Genomic DNA, 26,363 nt, shown 5'->3' with positions numbered 1-26,363 from the left:
TACCCTCCCAAACAGGCACTATTTATATACTGTAGTTGGTTTCAAAAAAGAACGAAGTAATAATAATTTGTTTTTCCCTAAAATGAAATTACATTGTTTTTTTTGTGTGCAATGTCTTCGTCTATCCCCAGACCGCCTGTTTGAAACAACGTGTTGTGTGAATAACGTATACACAGAATCTAATGAGATACATGTAGTTCAATCCTTTTATAGTTTAAAAAACTTTCTCTCTTCCGCAATTTTAGTCTGTGGCGGACTGTTGAACCAAGGTGATCACGGGACGCTGTCCAGCCCCGGCTACCCCGGGAACTACCCCCACAACAGAGACTGTGCCTGGACCGTGATGGTGTCCCCGGGGATGAACATCATGTTCACGTTCGCCGTGATGGCCCTGGAGCACCATGACAACTGTAGCTATGACTACGTGGAGGTTAGGATGGTTTTGACTTTGTAAATTCTATATACATCAAAACAATGAATAGGAATGCTGTAAATATACAATATCAGTAACAAGAAATGTACTGTACATTGTATACCGGTATTATCAAGAAATCTAATGTTACATAAATTCTTCTCTTCAAATTAAGGCCACACAGAGCAAAGTTTTCTGGAACAATTAACTAATAATTATATAAATAAACTTTGGGTTAGAGGGAAAGTTCTTTTCAAGAGATCTATTCGTCAAAATAATAAAATGACATCGCTGACAGATCCGAGATGGTTTAGACGAAAATGCGCCGTTATTACAAAAGTACTGTAGCACGCAGTCTCCTGTCCCTATCACGACCACCAACCCGTACGCCCACATCCGGTTCCACTCTGATGCCTCACTGTCAGATCAAGGCTTCCTCATTACGTACGCCGCGGTGTCCGGTAAGTTAAGCCAATCTGAGATGTAGTTCAACTATTGAGAAAATTGTAAAGGTCTTTTTTTTTTTTTATTAAAAAGTTGTCTTAGTCCAGTTTATGATTTATCTATACTATATATTTGAGATTGTAGAAGTAGCCTGTCATGTACATGTATGCCTCAATGATTTTAATTTTTTGATAATTTGGATGAAATTTTACGGTGTATATTTATAGCTGGACCTCAATGTGGCGGACAGTATACGTCATCAGAGGGAGTGGTGGTGTCACCAGGGTTCCCGTCGCCGTATACACACGAGAGTGAGTGTGTGTGGACAATCACGGCCCCAGCGGGTGATACCATCACTCTAACGTTCACAACCATTGATATCGAGTTCGATTCCACTTGCGACTATGATTTTGTTGAGGTAATTAAAAGGTTCTTGATTTTACATAACTGCTGCGATAGTATCCGACTAGATTTGCAAAATGGACGATTTGCAAAAAAGGGAATTGCCATTTAGATATAAAGTTTGTCATTTTTATTAGCAATCCATACTTATTTATATAAGCCATCTTTTATCGTCATTCTTCTTACAAGTTCATTAAAAATTCATGCTTTTTAATGATGCGGCAATACAGATTCATACACAGGCAAACATTGCAAAACTAAGCAGGTTTTATTTTCTCTGCAGGTACGTGACGGCCCCAATGAGATGTCGCCCCTGTTTAACAAGTTCTGCGGGTCCACCCTCCCCTCACCGCTCACCTCCACAGGAAACACCATGTTCATCCGGTTCTCCTCGGACCACTCCCAGACCGGCCAGGGATTCAGGGCCACCTGGACCACAGGTAAGATAAACTAATCTTACTAGATGGTATATTCTCTCTATTCACAAATGGTCTAAATAGAACTTATAAATTTGAGGTTTTAGGAATGAATTGTATAAGGTGTGGACAACTGTTAAAGGTCATAGAACATATTCTGAAGATCCCCCACTGAGTTTTCAAGGTCTCTATCCAGGGTCCATATATTGCATAACATTTGTGCTTGATTTGTTTCACAGCTTGTGGAGGTACGTACTCGGAGCCCGAGGGGTCGTTCAGCTCGCCGTCCTACCCTAACGCCTACCCCGCCAACAAGGAGTGTGTGTACACCATCAACCAGTCCCCGGGGTCGGTCGTCACCCTCAGCTTCACCGCCTTCGACTTGGAGGGATCCACTAACTGTATCTACGACTATCTCACGGTATTCAAATAGCATCTCTGGCTTGGATTGGTCAACTAAATGTCTCCTCAACTCCATAACGATTATCAAATAATCTTTTTCTTTCAATTGTAACATTGGTCGTTTACATGCAATGTGTTGTCTTATAATAATATTCCCAATTTTGTGATGATATGTATTTGAAATGCAATACAGTTGCGATGCAATTAGTTACCGAATAACCATGACAGATACTAATCTAGGAACGTCATTCGTGTCTTGTTTCTTTTCGCTTTTAGTGTTGATCTGTGTATTTTCACACTGTTTCAGGTTTATGACGGCGGCAGCGTTCAGTCCCCACTACTGGGTCGTTTTTGTGGGGCCCAGATCCCGGCCCCCGTCTCCTCCACTCAGAACATGATGACGGTCAAGTTCGTGACAGACGGGTCCCAGCATAACACTGGCTTCATGGCCTCCTACACATCGTCCTCGGCAGGTGCGTGTAATTCACGCAATATTCCACACAGTTGATCGATATATTCGTTGTTGTTTGCTTTCATATCGAGAATAAAAACAGAATCTGTTTGCATATAACCCATTACGCAATGTGTCAGCATACGACTTCAATAATTCTGTTGACCTTACTCTTATTTTGCACCCATCATGCGCAGGGGCATTTAATCTGCTCTGCTCTCTATGACATATACTAGATTGTATATAAATATGTCATATAGAGCAGAGCGGATTAGATGCCCCTGTGCATCACGAAAGGGGATTGCTGTAATTATGGTTAAAACAAAAACCATAACATATAACGTTTATACGTCATTGATAAGTTCTTGATTATTTTGTATTTTAATAAAAACGTTCTGACTTCACATTATTATATCCTTAGAGGAATTGTGGATAACACTGATGATGTAATGTTATTCATTAAATCAGCAAGTCTTTAATAGTAATCATTTTCCTACCTTTGCGTCTATCTCTATAATTCATGACAGGCTGTGGTGGGATGCTGTCTGAGCCCACGGGGACTGTAACCAGCCCCGGCCACCCCAACATCTACCCCCACGGAGTCAACTGCTCCTGGACGATCCAGGCCAGCCCCGGGCTGGTGGTCCGACTGACCTTCCACACCTTCAGCATAGAGAGTAACGCCAACTGTCGCTATGACTACGTGGAGCTGTATGATAACTACACAGCCAGTTCTAACAGCCTCTTGGGAAGGTTAGTGTCTCTATGGAGACTTGAAGTTGTGGTGTTTCTCCTGGAAACGTTCCCTCTTGGTTACTGAATAGAGTATGCTGTATATTATGCTCTTATAATAGATATGCATGTTTATTGTAGTGTGGTCTATCTCTATCTAGCCCACTTTTCATAAGATACCCTCCATTGTGTTATAGGTACAATGTTATATAATGTTGTATGTAGGTACTGCGGCGATTCCCTGCCCCCTCTATAACAACCTTACATTATGTAATAGGGACTGTTATTGTGTTATACAATGTTATATATAGGTGCCCTACATTGTGTTGTATGTACAATGTTATATAATGTTATATGTAGGTACTGCGGCGCCTCCCTGTCCCCTCTATAATATCCTTACATTGTGTAATAGGGACTGTTATTGTGTTATTCAATGTTATATATAGGTACTGCTACCCTACATTGTGTTGTAGGTACTGCGGTGCCTCCCTGCCCCCCTCTATAACATCTTCCACGAACTTCATGACCGTGGTGTTCGTGTCGGACGAGAGTATCGCGCATGAAGGATTCTCAGCTGGTTACGTCACACTTAATGCCACCACAAGTAAGTCCTGATATAATTCTATTGGATGACATTATTCATCATGTATTTCTATTGGTTGTTTAAATACATCACCTAACTTTATTGGCTGTCCTCTTTGCGTAATTCTATTGGCTGTTGTCTTAGTGAATTTCTATTGGATACTGCACATATTAATATGCGACTTTCCCGATGTAATTTAATTCCTGCAATTAAACAATTGCTTAGTGTTTTTTTTTTTTGGGGGGGGGGTGGGTGGGTGGGTGGTTGTGGTTGGGTCGGGGGGTTTGGGTGAATTTACAATATGATCTAGAAAAGAGATACCGTCTGCACGTAACTTAGTGTTTAATGGAATGCCCGTATGTGTGTTACAGTCTGCGGCGCAGAGTTAACCGACTCCACCGGCGTGATCACCAGCCCGAACTACCCCAACAACTACCCCCACGAGAGGGAGTGTGTGTGGACCATCACCGCACAGGACGGCAACCAGATCCTGCTGAACGTGACCGACTTCCGGCTAGAGAGTCACGCCAGCTGTGCTTACGACTTCCTGGAGATCAGGTAGAAATGATTGAAATGTTCAGTATGATGATAATTTAAGAACATAGATTTATTCTAAGATATCAAAAGCAAAGAACATTCTTATTTCTTTACTGTAATTGATTGCACATATCTACCTACACGTGTAAGTAAGATCAGTAGTGATAGGTTATTTTCTTCAGGAACGGCGGGTTTCCGAGTTCTCCGTTAGTGAACACGTATTGTGGTACAACTATAGACACCACTATAAGGTCACACAGCAACAGGATGTACATCCGGTTCAAGTCGGACGCCTCCCAGTCGGCAAGAGGGTTCAGGATCGCCTACGACACAACGGCTACAGGTTGGAGACTTGTACACGAGTTTCTAGACACTTGACGTCCTTTTGGCGTTGTATACAATTCCTATAGTATTATGATGAACAACCGAGATAGCATTTTTAGCGAAACAGCTAACGAAATTATTAACTTTTATCAGTTTCTGTGATTGTCCTGAATATTCATCCTTTCTCTTTAGGCTGTGGAGCTGACCTGACTAACCCCACCGGAAGTTTCGTGTCCCCTAACTACCCTAACCAGTACTCCCACAATGCCGAGTGTTTCTGGACCATCACCATCTCCCGGGGCAGCAGGATCCATCTGACCTTTGTGGACTTTAACTTTGAGAACCACGTGAACTGTCTGTACGACTACGTAGAGGTAATTAGTCCGGATGGCAATACAAAGAGAGACGCATCACCAACAACTTGTTTGATGGATCTATTGAAATATGTTTTCATCACTTAAAGACCAACATAAGCTATTCCATATCGTATATTTACAAATGCTGTGTATAGTTCTTATGCTATGTTCCTACTGTCGTGCAATCTTTAACGAGCACTACGATTGACAAATGTTAACTGATCGTGAAAATTCTCTATATATAATTAGGTACCAGGTGATGAGAGTCGATAAGACCTTATGCGATTTATTTAGCTTTGAATCGGAACGGTCACGATAGAAATATTTATGCAGCGCGATCTGTCACGATCTTATTGCCCGTTTAGATACAAGAAAGTACGTTCAGATAAGATGGAATTCCCTACTGGATCCCGATCTGATCCCAACCTAACGACACGAGTCCCTGCATGGTACATTTGTGTACGTGCAGATGATTTATGTTCATGTACTCTAAATGCAATACGTTCATCATGAACTTGTTAAATGTGGTCTGCTGCGATGGGGTTATGATATAAATGATAGCGATTCTTTTCACGTTCAAGATGGAAGGCGATCACGATTTAATCCGACAATGTACAAGTTTATTTAGCCCGACTGCTGATAGTTTCACAACACAATTAAACGCAGCGCATCGTGATGATTGCCTTTCCCAAGATGGATCCAGCAGATTAGGGCGCACGATTAAATGCGACGTGCCGCGCTAAGTAAAGATGCAGAGCGATCTGATACGATGGTAACGAAAACTTACGATTGAAAATTAATGGTGTTGATCGTAGAAAGATTCATCCAATGAATTATTAGTGTAGTATTGGTATTGGTATTTTTCTTTGTTAATGAGTGACGTTTCAATTGCTTTCCGATTACAAATAATGATATGGTTTGTTATTACAAGTTTTTGATTCCATTTTAAGATCCGCGACGGTTCTGCGACTGGCGCCCTACTCGCCCGTTACTGTGGTAGTCAAGTGCCTGACATCATCGATTCCCTTAGCAACAAACTGTGGATAAAATTCAGATCGGACATGTCTGTATCCGGCAGAGGATTTCATGCTTTTTACACCAGCAGTAAGCAAAATAAGCAACATTTTTACATTAATTTGAAGAATGATGTTTATGGAATTATTAAAGTTATTGGGGAATGTAAAGGTTCAGTGATTTTATTTTAGTAAGGTCTATCCATTGATTTACTATAATACACTACAAAGATTTAAATGAAAACGTGTAATTAGTCTGATGTAATGGCTAAATGGCCAAAGAAAGAAATAAATATAACTTAATAACAGGAAAACAAACTTATCTTAAATGTACCAAATGTTCTACAATATATTGCTATTTAAAAAAAAAAACGATTTTAAACTTGGCAAAGCTTGGCATTAGCAGTTTTGTTTTTCATTCAGTTTGTGACACGGTCTTGACGGACTACAGTGGCGTCATAGAGAGCCCGAACTTCCCAAACCCCTACCCCCACAACCGGAACTGTACCTGGGTCATCCAGGCGACCCTGGGAAACACCCTCAACGTCTCGTTTTCACATTTCCAGGTGGAGACACACACTTCTTGTAATTACGACCATTTACAGGTAAGTCTTGGAAGTCTAAATATCGTCTCAAGCTACTGTCCGGAGTCCTTAAAGCTTTTTCCAGATGGAAGGGAATTTTTGAAGTATTATTTAAAACAATTGAAATCGTCTCAATTACGTCCCAAAGTCAACAAAGATATATCGATCAAAATGGTCTTTTTCGATTTAGAGTCTCTAAGTCTTTATATTTTCATTATATTTAATTCGTTAAAACAGTTTTATGAGATATATCAGATAAAGAATGGTGTTATAGACTGTTTGCTTCGACAGGTGCGCGACGGTAACTTACCTACCTCCCCTGAGATCGGGACGTACTGCGGCAATAACATCCCCCCTGCCATCTCCTCCTCCTCGGAGTACCTATGGCTGAACTTCATCTCCGATTTTTCCGTCGCCAGCAATGGATTCAGACTAGAGTACATCACCAATGGTGGGTTTGTTGTTGTTGTTGTTTTTTTTTTGTTTTTTTTAAACAGTTTTGGGCTATTTTTCGGCTTTAAATCTATTAAAGCATACGTTAAGGCTCAAATTACATTGCGTAAAATTATAATTTAGGAGTGTTTTTATTTACGTTAACATGTTATGATGTGTCATGAATCTAAGTCTCCCTCATCCACATCTGTCAATGCTTTATAATGCAAGGTTGTGGTGGATACTTCACCCAGAGCACCAATGAGTTCACAAGTCCCAACTATCCGAACCCCTACCCCCACAGACGGGTGTGTGTATGGAGGATAGAGGTGGCCACGGGACAGGCCATCCAGCTGACCATAAAAGACTTTGATTTGGAGACCCATTCTGATTGCCGATTCGACGTTTTAGAGGTACTAACAGAACACAGTGAATGACCGTGGGGTTCTTAGAAGGAATCCATGCATTGTTTTATTACTGTGTTCTTGATTAACTTTATGATACTCTTATGTTTTGGAATTTTTATGTAACGAGACACGATGAATGTACGTGTAAAACGATTTCAATATCACATTACTCAGCAATGGAAATCATGGTTACATTTACAAGTACTTACTTCATGAATTCCACATATTTTTTTAACATTAAGGTGTACGCTGGTCGTGATATGTCGGCACCAAGATTGGTCCAGCTTTGTCACAAGCAGACGTCAGAGCAGGTTTTGACGACCACCGGAAATCTCATGTACGTCATTTTCCGTAGTGACGTCAGCATTAACGGGAAAGGTTTCAGTGCTTCCTACAAATCCATTGTCGGAGGTAAATGTTATCTTTAGTCAGACACTGATTTATCGTGTGTCCGTTTTATTCATTGACGATGACCTTACACCTATGTAAACTCTCTCTTTGAAAGAAGTGGTAACAACTATACCGTAGTTTTTGGGGGGTTAGGTCACTGATATGTATTGATATTTCAGGATGTGGCGGAAATTTCAGTACCCCGACAGGGACGCTGATGTCGAAGAACTTCCCCGAGAACTACCCCCATAACACGGACTGTGAGTGGCTGATCTCCGTGGAGGCGTCCAAGAGGGTGGTGCTGACCTTCCAGGACTTTGACGTGGAGAGCTCCACCAACTGTACCTACGACTACGTGGCCGTACGTACTCTGTTTGAAACTTGGCGCCAAAAATTCTTTCTAGTTTTAAAACTACTACACTTTAAAAAGTGAAATAAGAATAAATTATTAGACCTATTTTCATATAAAATTATGCTATATTGTAATGTTCGTCAGTAAATGATTTCATACCCTATACAAATTTTGACAGCTATCGTAGAGCTTAAAATTAAGTTTTTATTTGTTTGGCTGATCATTATCTTGAAACAACACTGTTTCACAAAGCACTTTGAAATGTTGTTTTAACAATTTTCCTTTTTTTTTCAACCGAAATCATATGAATAGTAAAGATAGTAATAGTAAATGTGTCAAAAATTACATTCAATCAATTGTTTACTTGTGACCAGGTTTACGATGGGACGAATGCTAACTCTACAGAGTTGATGAGACACTGCGGAAACTCTCTGCCTTCGCCCAGTATATACAGGAGCAGCGGTCAGTATATGTACGTCAAGATGAGGTCCGATGTCTCGCTCTCTGGACGAGGGTTCAAAGCCCAGTATGTCACCGGTAGGTGCCCAGTGATTTGTAATATCAAACCAAAGATCAACTTTATATGTTTTGTTTCTATAGTATGTTATTATAGTAATGGATTTTTAAATCTATAAATTTTATCTCTAAAGGTTGTGGTGGAATTCTGAATGGGGAAGATGACGGCGTGATTACGTCACCAAACTATCCCAACTCTTACGATATGATGAGCAACTGTAGTTGGTTAATCAGGGCTGATCACTCGGGTATGTTATCCAAAACATTGGTAAATCTCGTTATACATGTACATTATATGTACATTGTATGTTACATAAACATGGGAATAAAGCTTTACCTATAATCTGTTCTTTCCTTTTCCCCATACCAATATACTTAATACATGTTGTAATCTAAAATTTTGCCTATATGCTTCAAAATTCTGCTTGCTTTAAGTTATGTTTATTAAAAATTTGAAACAGATGACCGGATCACCTTGACCTTTACACACATGGACATTGAGGAGTTTTCGGACTGTGGAAAAGACTACATCCGGGTGTTGAATGGCGACGACCTTAATGCACCGGAAGTCGGCACATACTGTGGAAGGACGATTCCGACCCCCATTACATCGTCAGGGTCCGCCCTGATGATCCAGTTTGTATCAGACCGGTCGGTGCAGATGTCGGGATTCAGAGCTCTGTACACAAAATCCATGTCTAGTGTGTACCAGGCAACATTTTCTAGTTTACTCTATTGTTCAGATATGATTTTTCTTTAGATGTTTGATAATTGTTCCTGTGTCTAAGTTATTATGAATACAGTAAAACACGGTTAGAGTTAAAACTCTTGTATCGAAAGTCTGCTTATGGCGAGATCATAGGCGAGATCATAAGGTTCATTCTTTAAATCTTATAACTGTATTGTTATATACTTTTGATAACTTAAGGGATACAATGTATCGTGGTTATACTGAATCAAGATCTGTCATCCCTGGCGTTTGTTGATACCGTATGTACATGTAACTGTTATTGAGTTCTATCAATGTTTTGTTAAGGTTGTGGTGCTGAAATCACAGCACAGAGCGGCTACATAGCTACCCCTGGCTATCCCAATGAGTACCCCCACAGTACAGAGTGTGTCTGGACAATCCGGGTCACGCCTGGAAACAGAGTTGGCATCTCATTCCAGTAAGACTTCATTATATATCCCGAAATTTCTGCCTCTATCCAAGTTACGCTTTAGTAAGCGGGCTTCGTGTTATTTAAAAATAACTTGAGAGCATAAAAAGCGAAAATCAACACAAATAAGTGCCTAAATATTACAGGGATACAACAGATGACTTATTAGATTCCGCTTTCAAACCGCACAAAGTGCCTTAAGTAAAAAAAAGTTACCATCTGAACATAGAAAGACGTTTTATTTTCCCTTATTTCATAAAACAAAACAAAACACGTGACATGCACTGTCCCTCACAGAACGTTCAACCTGATGAACCACCCGTCTTGTAACTACGACTACGTGGAGCTCCGGGAGGGTGACGTGCACGGTCGACTGATCGGGCGGTACTGCGGCACGAGGTTCCCCGGAAACCTGACGGCGGCCAACGGACTCTGGATCAAGTTCCGGTCTGATGAGTACGGTTCGGGGACCGGGTTTTTGGCGGAATTCAATACAAGTAAGTTGATTTTCTTTATCACCCGCACGGTAATACTGAAGTAAACATTTCCGGTAGTTTGTTGCGGCTTCGTTTATAAATCCAAAATCAATGGTAAATTTTACCTTTACATTGTAAATAATTTCCAGTGTATAGTTATAATGTACAAATTGATTATTATAAGTAAGAGCAATTATAAAAATAAAACTTATATCCTTTCTAAAGTTGAGAATGAAAAATATTGTTTGGGTCTGTCGATCTGTTCGCTTAATGGAGAAGACAAATGTCAGTCACAAATCTGTCTCATACATTTTTTCAGTGTATGGGGGAGACCTTACCGGAAGCTCTGGACAGGTTGCTTCCCCTAACTACCCTAACCAGTACCCACACAACGTGAACTATGTGTGGACGATCACCGTGGACATTGGTATGAGGATCAGGGTCACCGTCAACGCCCTCGATATTGAATCGGTCGCTAACTGCTACTTTGACTATCTTAGGGTAGGTCTGTTTGTCTGTCGGTTTGTTGCGTAATATTTAAGCAAAACTCACAACTTAAAGTGAATACAAGTAGTGCTATATTTAGCGATTTGAATGTTTGCTCCCCTGTTCTCTTTTAGCTATCTTATATTACAGCAGCAAATTTTGTACTGAGAAATTACATCATACATGAAATTATCAAGCTTATATAATTCTGTATTTCTTTTCTCTTCCGGCAGTTTTTGGATGGCCCCGACGCTGACGGGGCGGAGATCGGGAAGTTCTGCGGGACAACCACCCCTCCCCCATTCCTCAGCCCGGGTAACGTCATCAGAGTCGAGTTTCACTCTGACTTCTCAAGTTCCGGTCAGGGATTCATGTTTCAGTGGGCGGCAACCAGTGATCAGATACCTTCCACCACGCCTTCCCCTGGAACCACTACTCCCGGTTAGAAAACCACTGTATCAACGTAAAGACATTCAATTAGTACTACTCCGGTCTTTCCAGCAAAGCTCGGAAAAAACCTGCCCGAAAGGCCCTAGAAGTTGCGATTTGGAAGATATTTTGAATTGAAACAAGAAAATTCACTTTGTTCCATGAAATCTACCACAACAATTTAGATTTCTGTTCACTGAAAGTCTTTTATATTGAGTTTTCATTTCATATCAAAATATATCATTTCAAAAAAAAGGTCCATAAAACACTCCAGCTAACTATGTTTTTTTGTGTGTGACAAAATGCACGAAAATAAAATGCGCGAAAACCAGTTTATTGCCGCGGCAAATCGCGAAATAAAGTTCTGTTGTCAAGAGTTTACGTAGTATTCTCTTCTTAATTATTTTGAATTTAATTACAGTCCCAGGATGTGGAGGAAATCTTGGCGCCAGTAACCAGGACAACGTGTTCACATCCCCGGGATATCCCAGTGGTTACGCCAATAACTTGAACTGTCTGTGGATGATTACCACGCTGCCCGGGAACCGTGTGTGGCTCAATATCTCCACCCTAGATCTGGAGGGACACTTCACGTGCTCCTTCGATAGCATTACCGTATACGACAGTTAGTTTTTAATTAAATGGAGTTTATTCTTAGTATTTATCCTTCTATGAGTATATAGACTTCATGTCAAAACATAGAAGTTAGAAAAACCAAAAATAACATGTCGGACGTCTTCACTTTTTCTTTTACTAGCATTCTTTTTAGAACATTGATTTATTGAATCTACCATGCTTTTATATCTCTATGTATAAGACCATCATGCAATATAACTAAACAAAACCTCACAAAAATACAATTGTTTTGACGTTCCAGACGCCTTTGGGACGGGGCGAGTTCTGGGTCGGTTCTGTGGCCGAGAGGGAAACCCAGCTCCCCTCCTGTCCACCACCAACTACATGTCCGTCAGGTTCCAAACCGACGCCTCGGTCAACGCGACAGGATTCACCATCAACTACCGACAAGGTAAGGTACTGGCCCGTCTATCCTTAACAAATGCAGGTAGAAGACTATTGTTAATGTGCTGGAAGTGCGCATGATTTTGCGTCAAAAATCTAATTTATTATTGAAGCACGCATAATTTCAGCATACCTTAATTATGTGGTTTCACTTACTTGATATTAGACTCCTCTCAACATTAACTCACAATTTTATGCATAAGTAAATTAAGTATGGCTTGCTTTATCATTGTCAGCCTGTGGAGGTCGCATGGACATGAGTCAGGGGGTCATAGCTAGCCCCAATTATCCCAGCCCGTATCCAGGCAACCAGAACTGTGAATGGGTGGTACAGGTAACCACGGGGCGGACCATAGAGGTGGCGTTTAACAGCTCATTCAATGTGGTGGGCTCTGTGGGAGGATGTGATGGCGACTATGTTATGGTACGTGATGCACAATGCCTGTAATGTAATAGTACGTGATGCACAATACCTGTACCATATTGTAAAAACACGTAAATGGTACGTGATGCTTAATGCCTGTATCATATAGTAAAAACACGCAAATGGTACGTGATACCTAATGCCTGTACCATATTGTAAAAACACGTAAATGGTGCGTGATGCACAATACCTGTACCATATTGTAAAAACACGTGCTCTGTTTTTAATTAGTTTTTTAAATTAGTTTTTTAGCTCACCTGAGCTGAAAGCTCAAGTGAGCTATTCTGATCACATTTTGTCTGTCGTCCGTCTGTCCGTCTGTCCGTCCGTCTGTCTGTCTGTCCGTAAACTTTTCACATTTTCAACATCTTCTCAAGAACTACTAGGCCAATTTCAACCAAACTTGGCACAAATCATCCTTAGACAAAGGGGATTCAAAGTTGTGAAAATTAAGGGCCACACCCGTTTAAGGGGAGATAATTAGAAAATAATGAAAAATTTCGAGAAATTTTCAAAAATCTTCTTCTCAAGAACCAGAAAGCCAGGAAAGCTGAAACTTGTGTGGAAGCATCTTCAGGTAGTGTAGATTCAAAGTTGTAAAAATCATGATCCCTGGGGGTAGGGTGAGGCCACATTGGGGGGGGGTGTTAACATTTTACATAGAAATATATTGCGTTAATCTTTAAAAATCTTCTTCTCAGAAACTAATCAGCCAGGAAAGCTGAAACTTGTGTGGAAGCATCCTCAGGTAGTGTAGATTCAAAGTTGTAAAAATCATGATCCCTGGGGGTAGGGTGAGGCCACATTGGGGGGGGGGTGTTAACATTTTACATAGAAATATATAGCGTTAATCTTTAAAAATCTTCTTCTCAGAAACTAATCAGCCAGGAAAGCTGAAACTTGTGTGGAAGTATCCTCAGGTAGTGTAGATTCAAAGTTGTGAAAATCATGATCCCTGGGGGTAGGGTGACATGGGGGGGGGGGTGTTAAAGTTTTACATAGGAATATATAGAGTAAATCTTTAAAAATCTTCTTCTCAGAAACTAATCAGCAAGATTCTTTATAATTGTTAAAACTTTGGCTCCAGGACAATTCTTCGGCCTCACAAGAAGGTTCAGAGTTTGATGTAGCTAAATATCCCATATATAAGCAATTGTAAAGGATTTTTTTGAGAACTGCAATACTCAACATGTGATGTGACTATAAAATTGAAGCAGGCAGCTATTTTTTCATTAGAATCTTTTTGTATTACTGTATTGAGTTGTTGCCCTTGATTTATTGATTCTTGATTATTTTAATTAATGCATCCACTGTTAACCAATTATTGTGATGATTATTTTTATACAATAATAAATATTCAATGTATATAAGTTGTTCTGCATCAGAAGTTTTGGGTTAGGCCGGATTAGTTTGTTTATTTTTGATTTCCAATTTTTAGATACTATGAATTATTTTCGGCCGGCACATATATAGGGACAGTGTCTATTGCATTATGATGAGCGACTGTTTGGGGTTAAACTTGAACAGGTATGGGTAGATTGAGTGTGTGAACATCCGTGTTTTCTAACCTTCGATACAAAGTGTGCGGTCATTCCTGCTCTATATCGCATTAATACAAGTGTACAGTCATACCTGCTTGTATTGGTGGTGGTTGAGGCGGAGCACTAGTGTATGGTCATCCCTGCAGGTGTTCAGGCCTTTCTAGCGCAAATGTGCGGCACTACCTGCTTGCGTTAGGTTGAGCTGTTGGCGGAAACGTTGGTACCTGTTGAGTTGCGTAGGTGTGCGGTCATCCCTGCCTGCGTAACGTTGAGTTCCTATATATGTGCAGGAGCGGTGATTAAAGTCTGCTCTTGTAAATATTGGCAGCAATCAGAGCTATCCGAGTTCCAAGGGGGAAAATGGATTTTATTTATTCAGGATCTACGTGTATTATTGTACATTGTCCAGATTGCTTGTATTATGACTCCATTAAGCTGACTTTATCATACCTATTGTTCATCAGGTGAGCGATGTGGCCCATGGGCCTCTTGTTTTAAAGAAGAATTTCCCGAACGAAACATAGAAATAAGAAAAACTTATTGATTTACAGCTGCTGAACGGAGACAATGCTAATGCGCCGCCAGTGGGCACCAGTACAAACGGCCGTTACTGTGGAAACCAGAGTCCTGCTACCATGGAAACCGGAAGTAATAGACTGTATGTGAAGTTCGTGTCCGACGGCGCAGGCTCAGCGGTCGGTTTCCGGTTGACGTTCCGTGAAGTTCACGTGCAGTGTGGCGAGAGTATAAGGCTGACTCACGACGTTCCCCAGGCATACATCATGTCGCCCAACTACCCTGCAGCCTACCCTCACAACGTGGACTGCGTGTGGACCATACTGGTACCTGCCACAGAGACCGTGCAGGTGGAGTTTGACGAAAACTTCAACATCGAAACTCATCAAAAGTACGTGTTCTTCCTTTTTTATAGTGGCGTTGTAAAACAAAGAAATACAATGTTGTCATTGCTTGTCGTATTTTTTTCTACCAATTTAAATAGAATGATTGTCAAGTATTTCATTGTTACGGACTCATTTGCCGGTATTTTGAGTATATATCTGTTTGCTTGGTGTTTCCAGCTGTAATTTTGATTACATTGAGTTCCGGGACGGAGGGACCGAGAACTCTGATCTGATTGGTCGATATTGTGGGACGTCACGGCCCAGCACGGTCAAGTCAACAGACAACGTGATGTACGCTCGCTTCCGGACCGACAATAGCGTGCCCCGGGCGGGGTTCAAGGCCCTGGTTCACATAGGTAATTATTTAGCATTTATCCTTTTTTTGAAAAATATGTTCATGATAAGCTTAAGTTTGTTTGGCTGAATTAATTCATAGACTGTATTTATAAAGCATGCCTTAATTTAAGCAATTCACTGTAATGCAGTTTTAATCATTCATTGTGCTACTGTATTTCAAAGCCCTGAAAAAAACCCATTCATAATTAACTTATGAAAGAATAGAACTAGGGTTCACATTGGTATTCATAAAAAATAATACTTTCTTGAGGGTGTTCAGTTCATTTTTCATCTTCATTTTTCACTGTATCACTCCTTTCCTTGAAATGTGACAAGAACGTAATTATAAATGATACGTGTACCATTGTTCCATCGACAGCCCGCTGTGGAGGTACTTATATAGGCCAGAGCGGCATGATCGCATCTCCAAACTTCCCAAGTAACTATGGAAATAATGAAAATTGTGAGTGGAACCTTAGGGGTCCAACAGGTCATTTCCTGACCTTGACTTTCCTAACCTTTAACCTTGAATCCAGTTCAAGTTGCAACTCGGCGGATTACCTGGAAATCAGAGATGTCAACTCAACAGGTACAGCGTCCATCTGGCTGAGACTCTAAGTTATCAATCTAAATTCTTTTATTCTAAATTGACTATTTGTTAAGTGTTTTCAATGTGGCAGATCATATTGTGTCAATAAATAGGATCAATGTGTTTTAATTTCTTTCTTTCAAAGGCCCAGTTTTGATGACGAGGTGTGGTAGTCAGGTCCCGCAGCCCATTCTGACGTCAGACAGTTACGCTCACGTTAAGTTTGTTTCAAATAACGCTAACACTTTCCCCGGCTTCCAACTCAAGTTTGAGGCTAGCGTTGAAGGTAAGAATTGGCATGAAATGAAGGAAAATTTACTTTTCAACTTCCATGTTCAACTGACATAAACATTGTTCCTCAGAATATACGTAAACATGGAATGTACGCAGTAGCATAAAAAGAAGACCATCTTCGCTAGCCAAGGGTTTTCGCTCTTGAGCTCCGCTCCCGAGCGAAGTGGACCGAAAACCGTCGGCTAGCGAAGATGGAGGAAGACTATAGCTAGTTTGGTAATTGTTACCTTCTCCTCAAGCCGTTGGCTAGCGAAGATGAAGGAAGACTAGTTTGGTAATTTTTACCTTCATCTCAAGCCGTTGGCAAGCGAAGATGAAGGAAGACTAGTTTGGTAATGTTTACCTTCTCAAGCCTCCTTTTCACACATTCATGTTAGACGTCTTCTTCACTTTGTTCCGCAGAATGCGGTGGAGAGTTCACCACCAGTACCGGGGCTTTCACCTCGCCCAACTTCCCCGGACAGTACGCCCACAACCGTCTGTGTACCTGGTTGATTCGTGTCCCCGCGGGCAGGAGGGTGTCCTTGATGTTTAATGCTCTCAATATTGAGGATCACTCGCGCTGTGTGTACGATTACGTGGCGGTAAGTTTGACTGTATTTCACCATGGAGCAAGACTTAATGTTTTAATAACATATATGACATTGTAATTCACCATGGAGCGAAGAATTTGTGTTTATATAACATATATGACAGTATATAAATAGTGCAAACAGGCACTATTTATTTTGTTATACTGAATGTCTTAATTTTAAAGAAAACATCTATGCTTTTAGATAGGAATAACGTGAATTCTAAGGCGAACCGTACGCGCATGATTTTCGCGCATGTAACAATTTGTAATGTTACCCGTTGCTAAGTACGTTGCTAACGCTGAGGGTAATAGAACAGATTATGAACTGCGTCTAAACCAATCAGATTTCAGTATTTAATATGAAAGTATAACAAAAATATTTATTGTGATTTTGGAGCAGAAGTATCAAACTGTTACAATTTGTTTTTGAAAGATTGAATGTTCACGATTCTGTTGCTGTAAAATGGCGATGGTTTCATGCTGCTGATCATGTGGCTGTAAAATGTATTGCTTTGACTGTGCTTCAATCAGATTAATTTAAATTATGATAGTGTAAAAATTGCGGTTAATTCAATTCATGTATATGGTGGTATAATCTTTTTCTTTCGACTATATCTCGGAAAAATAATTACAAAAATAATTATGTTATTGAATTAGCTGATAATGAAAGTTATGGTTTTTATAACCATGTAACGGTTGTCGTAAACGTCATTTTTTCATGATTGTGCTGATGATAACTCTGTATAAGTATAATAATTATTCTGTATAAGTATAATAATTATTCTGTATAAGTATGATAAATATTGCTTTCTCGTAAGTTTATTGATCGTGCAATGAAAACATGGTTATGAAAGGAAACACCTCAGTCATTTTAAAACCTTATATGATTGAAGGTATACAACGGCATACTGAGTGACTCGCCGATTATCGGGCGTTACTGTGGCGACACGCCGCCGCCTGTGGTGGAGTCCAGCGGTAACACGATGAAGGTGGTGTTCTGGACAGACGGGTCGGTCAGTAATGGAGGATTCAGTGCTCGCTACACCTCGCCCAACGAACAGAGTAAGATCGGTTCTTTATATATACAGAAAGTTTCTAACAAGCTGATTAATTGATACATGTATGTGTAAAAATACAACTCGCCCAACAAACAAAGTAAGATAATGCATACACTTCTAATTTATTTGTACAGTATAGTTTATAGGTACCGTCAAGTTCTTTCTAACCGATCAATGAATGTAACGATACATCTCATCTCACTAAATCAGGAGCGATAAGATTATATTTTAAAAGAATTTTGTTTTTTGGTGATATTAGTTTTTCAAGTCGTTCAATGTATGTAGAAATACTCACCCATACACACGTAATTTTTTTAATCAGAGATTTGAAGTGTTTTCTTTTTTCTTGGTAGAATGTGGTGGTGTGCTGACTCGTCCCATTGGAAACGTGACGTCACCTGGATACGCCGTTGGTAACTATACCAATAACGAACAGTGCCTCTGGCTCTTCAGAAACCAGAACCAAACCAGTTCCTCCATTCTCATCGTATTTAACAACCTTCGACTCGAAAATCACGCCCGGTGCCTTTTCGACTTTTTGGAAATCAAAGAAGGTATCGTATGATGCACACCTTTTGTGTCTCTACATTTTTAAAGACACACACAGAGATCGTATTTCCAGGTATTTTGATGATGTTTTCCTCCAATAGGTAGCACAGAGAATGGAGAGTTAATAGGCAGGTATTGTGGGAATACCACACTTCCGGATCCGATAATTTCGCCGTCAGCAAATTTGTGGATGCGATTCCGCACGGACGTGTCTATTGTAGACAGGGGGTTCGCTCTCACCTATGCCTACACAGGTATGTTGGTCAACTCCACTCAAAGTGTGTTACACATTTACATGAAAACGTTTCTAACAAACCATTACATTTACATTTTGCAAGAGACAGACACCATGTTCTTTTTTTGCCTTCAGATTGCGGAGGAGTTCTAACAGAAGATAATGGAGAAATATTGAGTCCAAACTTCCCAAATAATTATAATCACAGTGACGCATGCGCGTGGCTTATATTAGCGCCAGAGGGGGCGAAAATCCAGGTATTAAATTTTTCTGTTTCCCATTGAAATCCTAATTTTGACTTGCTGTCTTGAAACTTGAGGAGAGAGGATAATAAAATTGTCTTGTTCTAGGTGACATTTAAGAACTTTTCTCTGGAGAACCACCCTCGGTGTAATTTTGATTACGTAGACATATTGAACGGTCGTATGGTCAGCTCGCCCTCTATCGGTAAAAAGTGCGGCGCCACCGTACCGCAGCCCTTCACCTCCCAGAGTAACGGGATCCGAATCATCTTCAAGACTGACTTCAGTGTGGCGGCCAATGGCTTCAGGATACAGTATCAGTTCGTCACCGACGGTTTGTATTTGCATCACGAAATATTACGGTGCTAAGCACACAAAAGCATATAAATCCATGTAAATTTTTATTTTAAAATTATCTTTGGAATTTGAGTGAATTACAAATTGCCAAGGAGAAGCCTTAACTATCTCGGAGGTATCCAGAAGTAAAATTATTCATAGTAGAGATATATCGTAAGACGGTACATATAAAACTTTCCCAGATAACATCAAATTTCATCCTGACCATTATGATACCACAACAAAGAAAGTCAAAGTTTTTTTCTTTGTTTGAATAGGATGTGGAGGTCTGTTCCACGACGAATCGGGTCTGATCTCCAGTCCCAACTACCCCAGCAGCTACCCCCACAATACGGAGTGTGTGTGGGACATCAACGTACAGGAGGGCTATCACGTGGTACTCAACTTTATCCCGCCATTCGACATGGAGGCACACGGAGCCTGTGGATATGATTACGTTGAGGTAAGCTCACAGCTGGGCAGTATGTCAGACAGAGCTTGCTGGCTAGTTCTCAGTGGAAGGTCCTCTGATCATAAAAATGTTATGTATCCTTCAAACCTTATAAACGAAATGAAATAAAAAAAAATATTCATGCATATCCATGCATTTTACAAAGTTATTGCAAATTTGCCTACCATGAATATAATCGAATAAATATACAAGTTGAAATCAAATATAAGAAAAGGTATCGGTGTACAGGCGGCTCGAACCCCTTTCCCTTGAAGTAGTAAATTGCCGTGGAGCCACTAAGCCAAACATTTTAATGGATAACTGATTGTAATATTAAAGAAGACTTATTTAATTTGTCTACATAAAAACGAATAAATATACAAGTTGAAATCAAATATAAGAAAAGGTATCGGTGTACAGGCGGCTCGAACCCCTTTCCCTTGAAGTAGTAAATCGCCGTGGAGCCACTAAGCCAAACATTTTAATGGATAACTGATTGTAATATTAAAGAAGACTTATTTAATTTGTCTACATAAAAACAGAGTTATGGTACCAAAAAAAAATCGAATAATTTAGAGTTATCGAACATGGTTGAGGATCAGAGATCATTAAAGAAATTTAATTCATTCAAATCAAGATTTGTACTTGTTTTAAAATTTTGGTTTAAACAAAACATTTATAATATTGTTGTGATAGTGTGTTTATTAATTAGTATTTTAATTATTGTCATTCTCTCAGTACTAATGAAAGATGTTAGAATACTTTGCATTTTTTTTAACGTTATATACATGTAAATCAAATGTAAATTGACACCTTAAAGACGTAAATACACACTTGCCACATGTTAATTCGTATGGCGTTGTTTATAGCAAGACAATTAAATACATATACACGTTTCAATAACTCCTTTAGGTAGACGACGCTTTGAGGAACGGAACACTTGTTAATCTGGGACGGTGGTGCAGCAATCAAACCCCACCACCGCAAAAATCTACCTCCAGTCAGATGGTAGTCAAGTTCCGGTCCGATCCCGCCATCAATGGCAATGGTTTTGCCGCCAACTGGACCTCTGGTATCATTAGACAGAATCTTTATCTTATAAACTAACTATTTATTAGTTAATATAAATTCACAAGACCAACACATTTTCTATTTTACATCAGCGTTTCCTATTCCAAGGGTTCATATAACGGGATGTAAATGCTGAAAATTACATAGCAATGCTCACCACACTATCCAAATTTTACATTTAGCAAACTGAAAGTCAGTGAAAATGAAAGAGTTTAATTGTATTGCATACTAAAAGGTTAAATCGAGATTTATTATTAACGAATAAAATTTCTGCCAGTAGAACCAAAATTATACAATTTTTTTCAAAAAGATTTCGCAAAGTGGATGAATGCTTTTTTGTCGTTGGTCTGATTTTGCCGTATACGACGTAAGATAAGATATCGTACATTCAGTGTGTTACGAGCTGGTCTTAATTAAATTATTACGAGTAAGAAAACGTTGTTTGCGATTTGGAATCCATATTATGGACACCGAAAAAAGTCCTTAAAAATTCATATCATTCTCCAGTAAACTAGAAATCTTGATAATATAACAAAGATAGCCTAGACATTTTATAAAACATTCGCATAAGGTTTACTTTCTTCATTTAAAATATATGTGAGCTGAAAATTATGCAAGTTTTACATCTTTTTAAAAATGTTCACACAATTAATTTTTAGTCACGGTTAACATTTTATTGAAAAATTATCAAAAATATTTGAACAATAACACTATTCATCATTTTGTTCAACATTTTTTTTTATTTTTTAAGGTTGTGGTGCGATATTCACAGAAGACTCGGGTGACTTTGTGTCACCAGGTTATCCGAATCAATATGGCCACAACTTGATGTGTAACTACACGATCCTTGCCCATCCCGGACGATTCATCGTGTTCGATTTCTCCCGCGCTAACTTCCACCTGGAAGGTATGTTACTAAAATGAGCAATTTATTTTATAGCTTTTTTTTTGTAGTCTCAAAAATACTATTTAAGCATTTCTGTTGTCTTTCATATTTGAATGAACAAATATCCAGGTGGAGTCGGATGCCCTTACGATTACGTTCAGATATATGCTGGCAACGATACGACCGGAAGGTCTCTGGGAAAATTCTGTGGAACGGATGCTCCGGATCCCGTCAGTTCTAGCGGAAGTATGTTCATCCAGTTTGTGACGGATAGAAACCAGGCGTTTTCAGGATTCAGAGCGCAGTATCGCGTGACAGGTAAGGTTACACGATACTTCATTTACTGTCGATTTGTGAGAATTCGGGCAACATTACTATTAAACAGGGTAAAACAACACACTTTATGCGCTTCGCTATAATTGTGTTTACATATGTACCTGTAGTTGCTATTTTACGTTTTTGAACATCCTACAAATAACAGTTGGCCATTGGGATTTTAAAAAAGGAACATAACGTAGGCTTGTGATATTTTTTTTATAAGGGTTGGTTATATTTTGGACGACTTTTTTGCTGTAGATTGTGGCGGTACCTACACGGAGCCATACGGCACCATCCGGACACCAACCTACCCCACCCCCTACCATAACGAGGCTAACTGCACATGGCTGATCACAGTGGCAGAAAACAGGGTGGTGGATCTCAAGTAAGTAATACACCATTCAATGCCATCACACCCCCCCCCCCCCAATCCAGTCCCTCCCAACAACAGTTTCAACCACAAGCGAAAAAACGCTTACTTTGGGATATTTGTTTATACAAACATGTATTAAACCGTATCCCTATGGCAGATTCTCAAGTTTTGGGATTCTAGCTCGACACTTGTGTTTTATTGTATGCTAATACCAGAATTTCGATTTTGATGATATAAGCTCACATGGATCTCACTGTTTATGTTTACAGATTCTCGTCGTTTGAGGTGGAGGCCCACCCGTCCTGTGGGTACGACTACGTGGAGGTCCGTGACGGTGACAGCCTCTCCTCTCCCCTGATGGGCCGGTTCTGTGGGCGCTCCGTTCCCGATCTCCTGAGGAGTACCGGAAATTCCATGGTGGTAAATTTCGTCACTGACCCCACAGTGGTACAGGGTGGATTCAGTGCCGGCTACTGGACGGCGTACGGTAAGGACCAACAGCATTCATTGGATCATATAAAAAAATTAATTAAATACGATAAGAATCTGATTTTTAATAAATATATTTTCCAGTGTCTTCGCCTGCGATAAAACTACCTATCGATTTTGTACTTCATACTCATTAACCCATAATTTCAAATGACCCAAATCGAGGCGCCAGCGGGGTTTGCTTATTTATATTTAAATATCTAATAGTACGATGGCTTAAAATTCTATTAATATAAGTAATAAGGAATCATTCTTTGAATATTATGAGGTGATATTTTCGGTCGGGGCATGATTAGAAATGTTACCTATCAGCATAGCACAATGGGTTAAAGCGTTCACTACGAATATGCAAGTTATAAGTTCGAATCTCGCAAGGGCGTTTTGTAATTTTTTTCTTTCCAAAATTTTTAAATCACATTCATTGGCCAAATATTGTAAAATTTGAAAATTATAAACCGGTGAAAGTATTTTGATTATAACGTACTTTTATCTTCATTAATATCGACATTCATTGATGATATTTACCCCCCCCCCCCCAATAATATTGGTAATCGGAAACTGGTTAAAAAATAAGTCCAACAATTATTTTCTGTTTATAAACTAAATGGAGCTTATAAAGTCCCATCAAAGTTTATTCCACGATCATTTATTATAACCATCTATATACCTAGCGAATAATTTTTATGGAATTAAGATGTATTTGAATGGTAAACATATAATTAAATTTTTCATTTTCAAGGTGAGAGACAGGGTTGCGGTGGTGTATTGAATTCGACATCGGGGCGTTTCGGTTCCGTGGACATGGACAGAGATGGGGTCTATGAGCCACAGAATTGTAAATGGACGATCATTGTCGGGGACAATAAAGTCGTTACGCTCCAGTTTGAGGGCTTTGACCTGGAGGACCATTTTAACTGTCGATATGATTATGTAGCGGTGAGACATGTCCTCTTCTGAAAAATACTGATTTTAACATCATTTAATGAAGATATCAATATTTAGTGGATATATGGTCTATAAATTTTGTATGTCATACTTTCTTAAAGTATACGATAGCTACCCAATTTAAAGTTTACGCTTTATAAACTGCAGAAAAATGTTTGTTACTGTCTACAGTCTGCAAGTTGAGTTGGTTTTATCCATAGAGGGCAAAGCGAAGCCTGTGCCTTGTTTTTTTTATGCATGTTGAATGTACTGGCAAATGTGTCGTTTTCTTAGTTTTCTATCTGCAAATTTTTAGTGACCATATTTTAAAAGTTAAGGATGTCGAGTATAGTTCGATTGCGCACGACTTTGCGCATCTTTTTATTTTTGTAGCATTCTCTCACCAGAAGTCGTGCTACACAAACTTTGCTTACACCTCTATCAACGCCAGAAAAATAGTCTGTCACATGATCAAAACAAGCATAGCACATGGCATTGTTGAGTTGTTTTTTCTGTACAATCAGCTTGAAGGGAGAATATTAATGGTCAAAGACTTAATGGCAAGTTAAAAACTATCATAGGAGATGGCATTGCTGCTGATTTGTGTAAAATCAACGGTGAATAGGGAACGTGAAGAAATTGATTTTTCAAAACTTTCAAACATCTGTCAAACTAGGTCATGTGATCGTATTTGAATTTTTTCATCCGCGAAATAGTTCTCCTAGTAACTTTAAAATAAAAAAGAATAAAAGTATTAGAGATTTAGATTGAAATACTTAAAATCATATTTATAGATGAAATAAATAGATACATAGATTTTAATTACATTTTGCCCATCGTTTCAGTTTGTACATGAATCTTGCACATCGGGCGTTGACAAGCAAAGCTTGTGTGGCACGACCTCTGTTGAGAGAATGGAAGCCGTAGATGCAAAATTATATCTTTCTTCTGAATTGCGTTTAAATTAATAGTTGAGAAATTGTGATTTTAAGAATTTGATTGGGTAAGTGCTAAAATGGCGCCTACGCGTCATCGTTTCCCAGAATTTTAAACTACTAGTATGCATTTTGCCGTAAATGTGATTAGGTGATTAATTCGAGGTGGCGACGGATTTGAAAAATAAGAATTTATCGATAGAGCATTAAGAGAAACATATAGGTTTTTCAAAAAAAAAAATATTATTATTTTTTAAAAGCCAATACATACCACAATATGACATTTTGGGGGAAAAATCAACTGTGATATTAGTCCTGGTCCATAGGGTCCCATTGTAAAATGTAAACATTAAAATTGGAAAAGTAGAATTTAATGATAAATTTGGTTCAATGAGAAAAAATATTAGAAAAAAAAATGAAATTGCTAATTCCTCATTAAAGGTGCATGACGGGATGAGTGAGGACGACCCGCTGATTGGACGGTACTGTGGGACACAGGTGCCCGCCCCCATCACGTCGACCTCTAACGTCCTGTATGTCAGGTTCGTGGCGGACTACACGGTCCACAAGGCCGGCTTCAACGCGACGTACCAACAGCAGGACGGTGAGGACCTTAGTATTACATTCTGTATACTGAAAGTCCCGCCACAAGTTTCTGTCATTTTTATAAAAAACATGTCAAAACGCAAATTGTAATTTAGTAAGTACGATAATAACAAAGCGCCCGGGACATGCGATGTTGCTTAGTGATATTCTATCAGTCTTAAAAACATTTTAGATTAGAGAAAAGAAACTTTCACTGTACGCGGATATTGGTTATAATTGTACTCGCTTTGACCGTCTTGTCCTCCAACCACGTTTACTCTTCTTTATCGCTATTTCTCTTCCTTTTATAGCGCTGTGTGGAGGGGCGTTTTCGGCCTCTGACAGCCCCCAAACCATTAGCTCTCCCTCCTACCCACGGCCGGTGGGTCAGGACCTACGGTGCCGCTGGACCATCGACTCAGGGGATAGCAACCAACAGATCCGGGTCTCATTTAATGGTCTCAACCTCATCAGTGACAACAACTGTTCTATGGAATACATAGAACTCAGAGACTCGCCTCTGGTAAGTATTTTAAGATGGGTGATGGAAAGATAAATGTTTGCTTGGTTTATATCTGAAATTTGAGCGATAGATTAAAATTTGGAAAGCGTTGGAAGACTTTGATTACTTTAAAACTGAATTTTTAACTTAAAACATGAAGAATATCAATATTTGGCTTTTATATAAAACCTACAGGGTTGGACCGGACGTTCACACCTGTACTGTGGTACAAGTCTGCCGCCACCGTTTGACTCTGCGGGACGGACGCTACAGATAAACTACATGGTAACCTCCAGCTCGGGAAGCCAGGGGTTCTCACTCAGATATCAGATAGCTAGTGAGTATCACTTATCACTAATATACAAAATTAGCATGTGAGTATCACTGAGATATCAAATTACCAGTGAGTATTACTCAGATACCAA

The 26,363-nt window shown here is 39.5% G+C and overlaps 1 protein-coding gene across 2 annotated transcripts in view; it reads left to right on the top strand.

Moving 5' to 3' along the window:
- Positions 1 to 26,363, top strand: part of LOC105327358 (cubilin) — a 45,025-nt gene that overhangs the window by 16,424 nt on the left and 2,238 nt on the right. For both annotated transcript variants that reach the window (XM_011427782.4, XM_020066838.3), the window contains exons 17-63: positions 246 to 430; positions 711 to 873; positions 1,084 to 1,274; positions 1,542 to 1,698; positions 1,914 to 2,095; positions 2,384 to 2,549; positions 3,055 to 3,280; positions 3,733 to 3,863; positions 4,214 to 4,400; positions 4,562 to 4,722; positions 4,896 to 5,077; positions 6,010 to 6,163; positions 6,496 to 6,677; positions 6,948 to 7,107; positions 7,320 to 7,501; positions 7,738 to 7,906; positions 8,065 to 8,246; positions 8,612 to 8,774; positions 8,888 to 9,001; positions 9,215 to 9,454; positions 9,790 to 9,922; positions 10,211 to 10,410; positions 10,709 to 10,890; positions 11,109 to 11,316; positions 11,726 to 11,929; positions 12,182 to 12,331; positions 12,561 to 12,748; positions 14,841 to 15,196; positions 15,369 to 15,547; positions 15,907 to 16,116; positions 16,262 to 16,402; positions 16,813 to 16,994; positions 17,878 to 18,046; positions 18,396 to 18,596; positions 18,693 to 18,845; positions 18,962 to 19,083; positions 19,177 to 19,402; positions 19,683 to 19,867; positions 20,768 to 20,927; positions 21,678 to 21,833; positions 21,942 to 22,130; positions 22,389 to 22,515; positions 22,773 to 22,990; positions 23,732 to 23,928; positions 25,293 to 25,455; positions 25,748 to 25,959; positions 26,134 to 26,275. In XM_011427782.4, the coding sequence (XP_011426084.3) occupies positions 246 to 430; positions 711 to 873; positions 1,084 to 1,274; positions 1,542 to 1,698; positions 1,914 to 2,095; positions 2,384 to 2,549; positions 3,055 to 3,280; positions 3,733 to 3,863; positions 4,214 to 4,400; positions 4,562 to 4,722; positions 4,896 to 5,077; positions 6,010 to 6,163; positions 6,496 to 6,677; positions 6,948 to 7,107; positions 7,320 to 7,501; positions 7,738 to 7,906; positions 8,065 to 8,246; positions 8,612 to 8,774; positions 8,888 to 9,001; positions 9,215 to 9,454; positions 9,790 to 9,922; positions 10,211 to 10,410; positions 10,709 to 10,890; positions 11,109 to 11,316; positions 11,726 to 11,929; positions 12,182 to 12,331; positions 12,561 to 12,748; positions 14,841 to 15,196; positions 15,369 to 15,547; positions 15,907 to 16,116; positions 16,262 to 16,402; positions 16,813 to 16,994; positions 17,878 to 18,046; positions 18,396 to 18,596; positions 18,693 to 18,845; positions 18,962 to 19,083; positions 19,177 to 19,402; positions 19,683 to 19,867; positions 20,768 to 20,927; positions 21,678 to 21,833; positions 21,942 to 22,130; positions 22,389 to 22,515; positions 22,773 to 22,990; positions 23,732 to 23,928; positions 25,293 to 25,455; positions 25,748 to 25,959; positions 26,134 to 26,275 (8,430 nt within the window). The remainder of the gene's footprint in view (positions 1 to 245; positions 431 to 710; positions 874 to 1,083; positions 1,275 to 1,541; positions 1,699 to 1,913; positions 2,096 to 2,383; positions 2,550 to 3,054; positions 3,281 to 3,732; positions 3,864 to 4,213; positions 4,401 to 4,561; positions 4,723 to 4,895; positions 5,078 to 6,009; positions 6,164 to 6,495; positions 6,678 to 6,947; positions 7,108 to 7,319; positions 7,502 to 7,737; positions 7,907 to 8,064; positions 8,247 to 8,611; positions 8,775 to 8,887; positions 9,002 to 9,214; positions 9,455 to 9,789; positions 9,923 to 10,210; positions 10,411 to 10,708; positions 10,891 to 11,108; positions 11,317 to 11,725; positions 11,930 to 12,181; positions 12,332 to 12,560; positions 12,749 to 14,840; positions 15,197 to 15,368; positions 15,548 to 15,906; positions 16,117 to 16,261; positions 16,403 to 16,812; positions 16,995 to 17,877; positions 18,047 to 18,395; positions 18,597 to 18,692; positions 18,846 to 18,961; positions 19,084 to 19,176; positions 19,403 to 19,682; positions 19,868 to 20,767; positions 20,928 to 21,677; positions 21,834 to 21,941; positions 22,131 to 22,388; positions 22,516 to 22,772; positions 22,991 to 23,731; positions 23,929 to 25,292; positions 25,456 to 25,747; positions 25,960 to 26,133; positions 26,276 to 26,363) is intronic.

This window comes from Magallana gigas, chromosome 5 (genome assembly GCF_963853765.1).
Source record: "Magallana gigas chromosome 5, xbMagGiga1.1, whole genome shotgun sequence".
Taxonomy (NCBI): Eukaryota; Metazoa; Mollusca; class Bivalvia; order Ostreida; family Ostreidae; genus Magallana; species Magallana gigas.
Note: the sequence above shows the minus strand (reverse complement) of the source record. Positions and strands in the feature narration are given on the sequence as shown.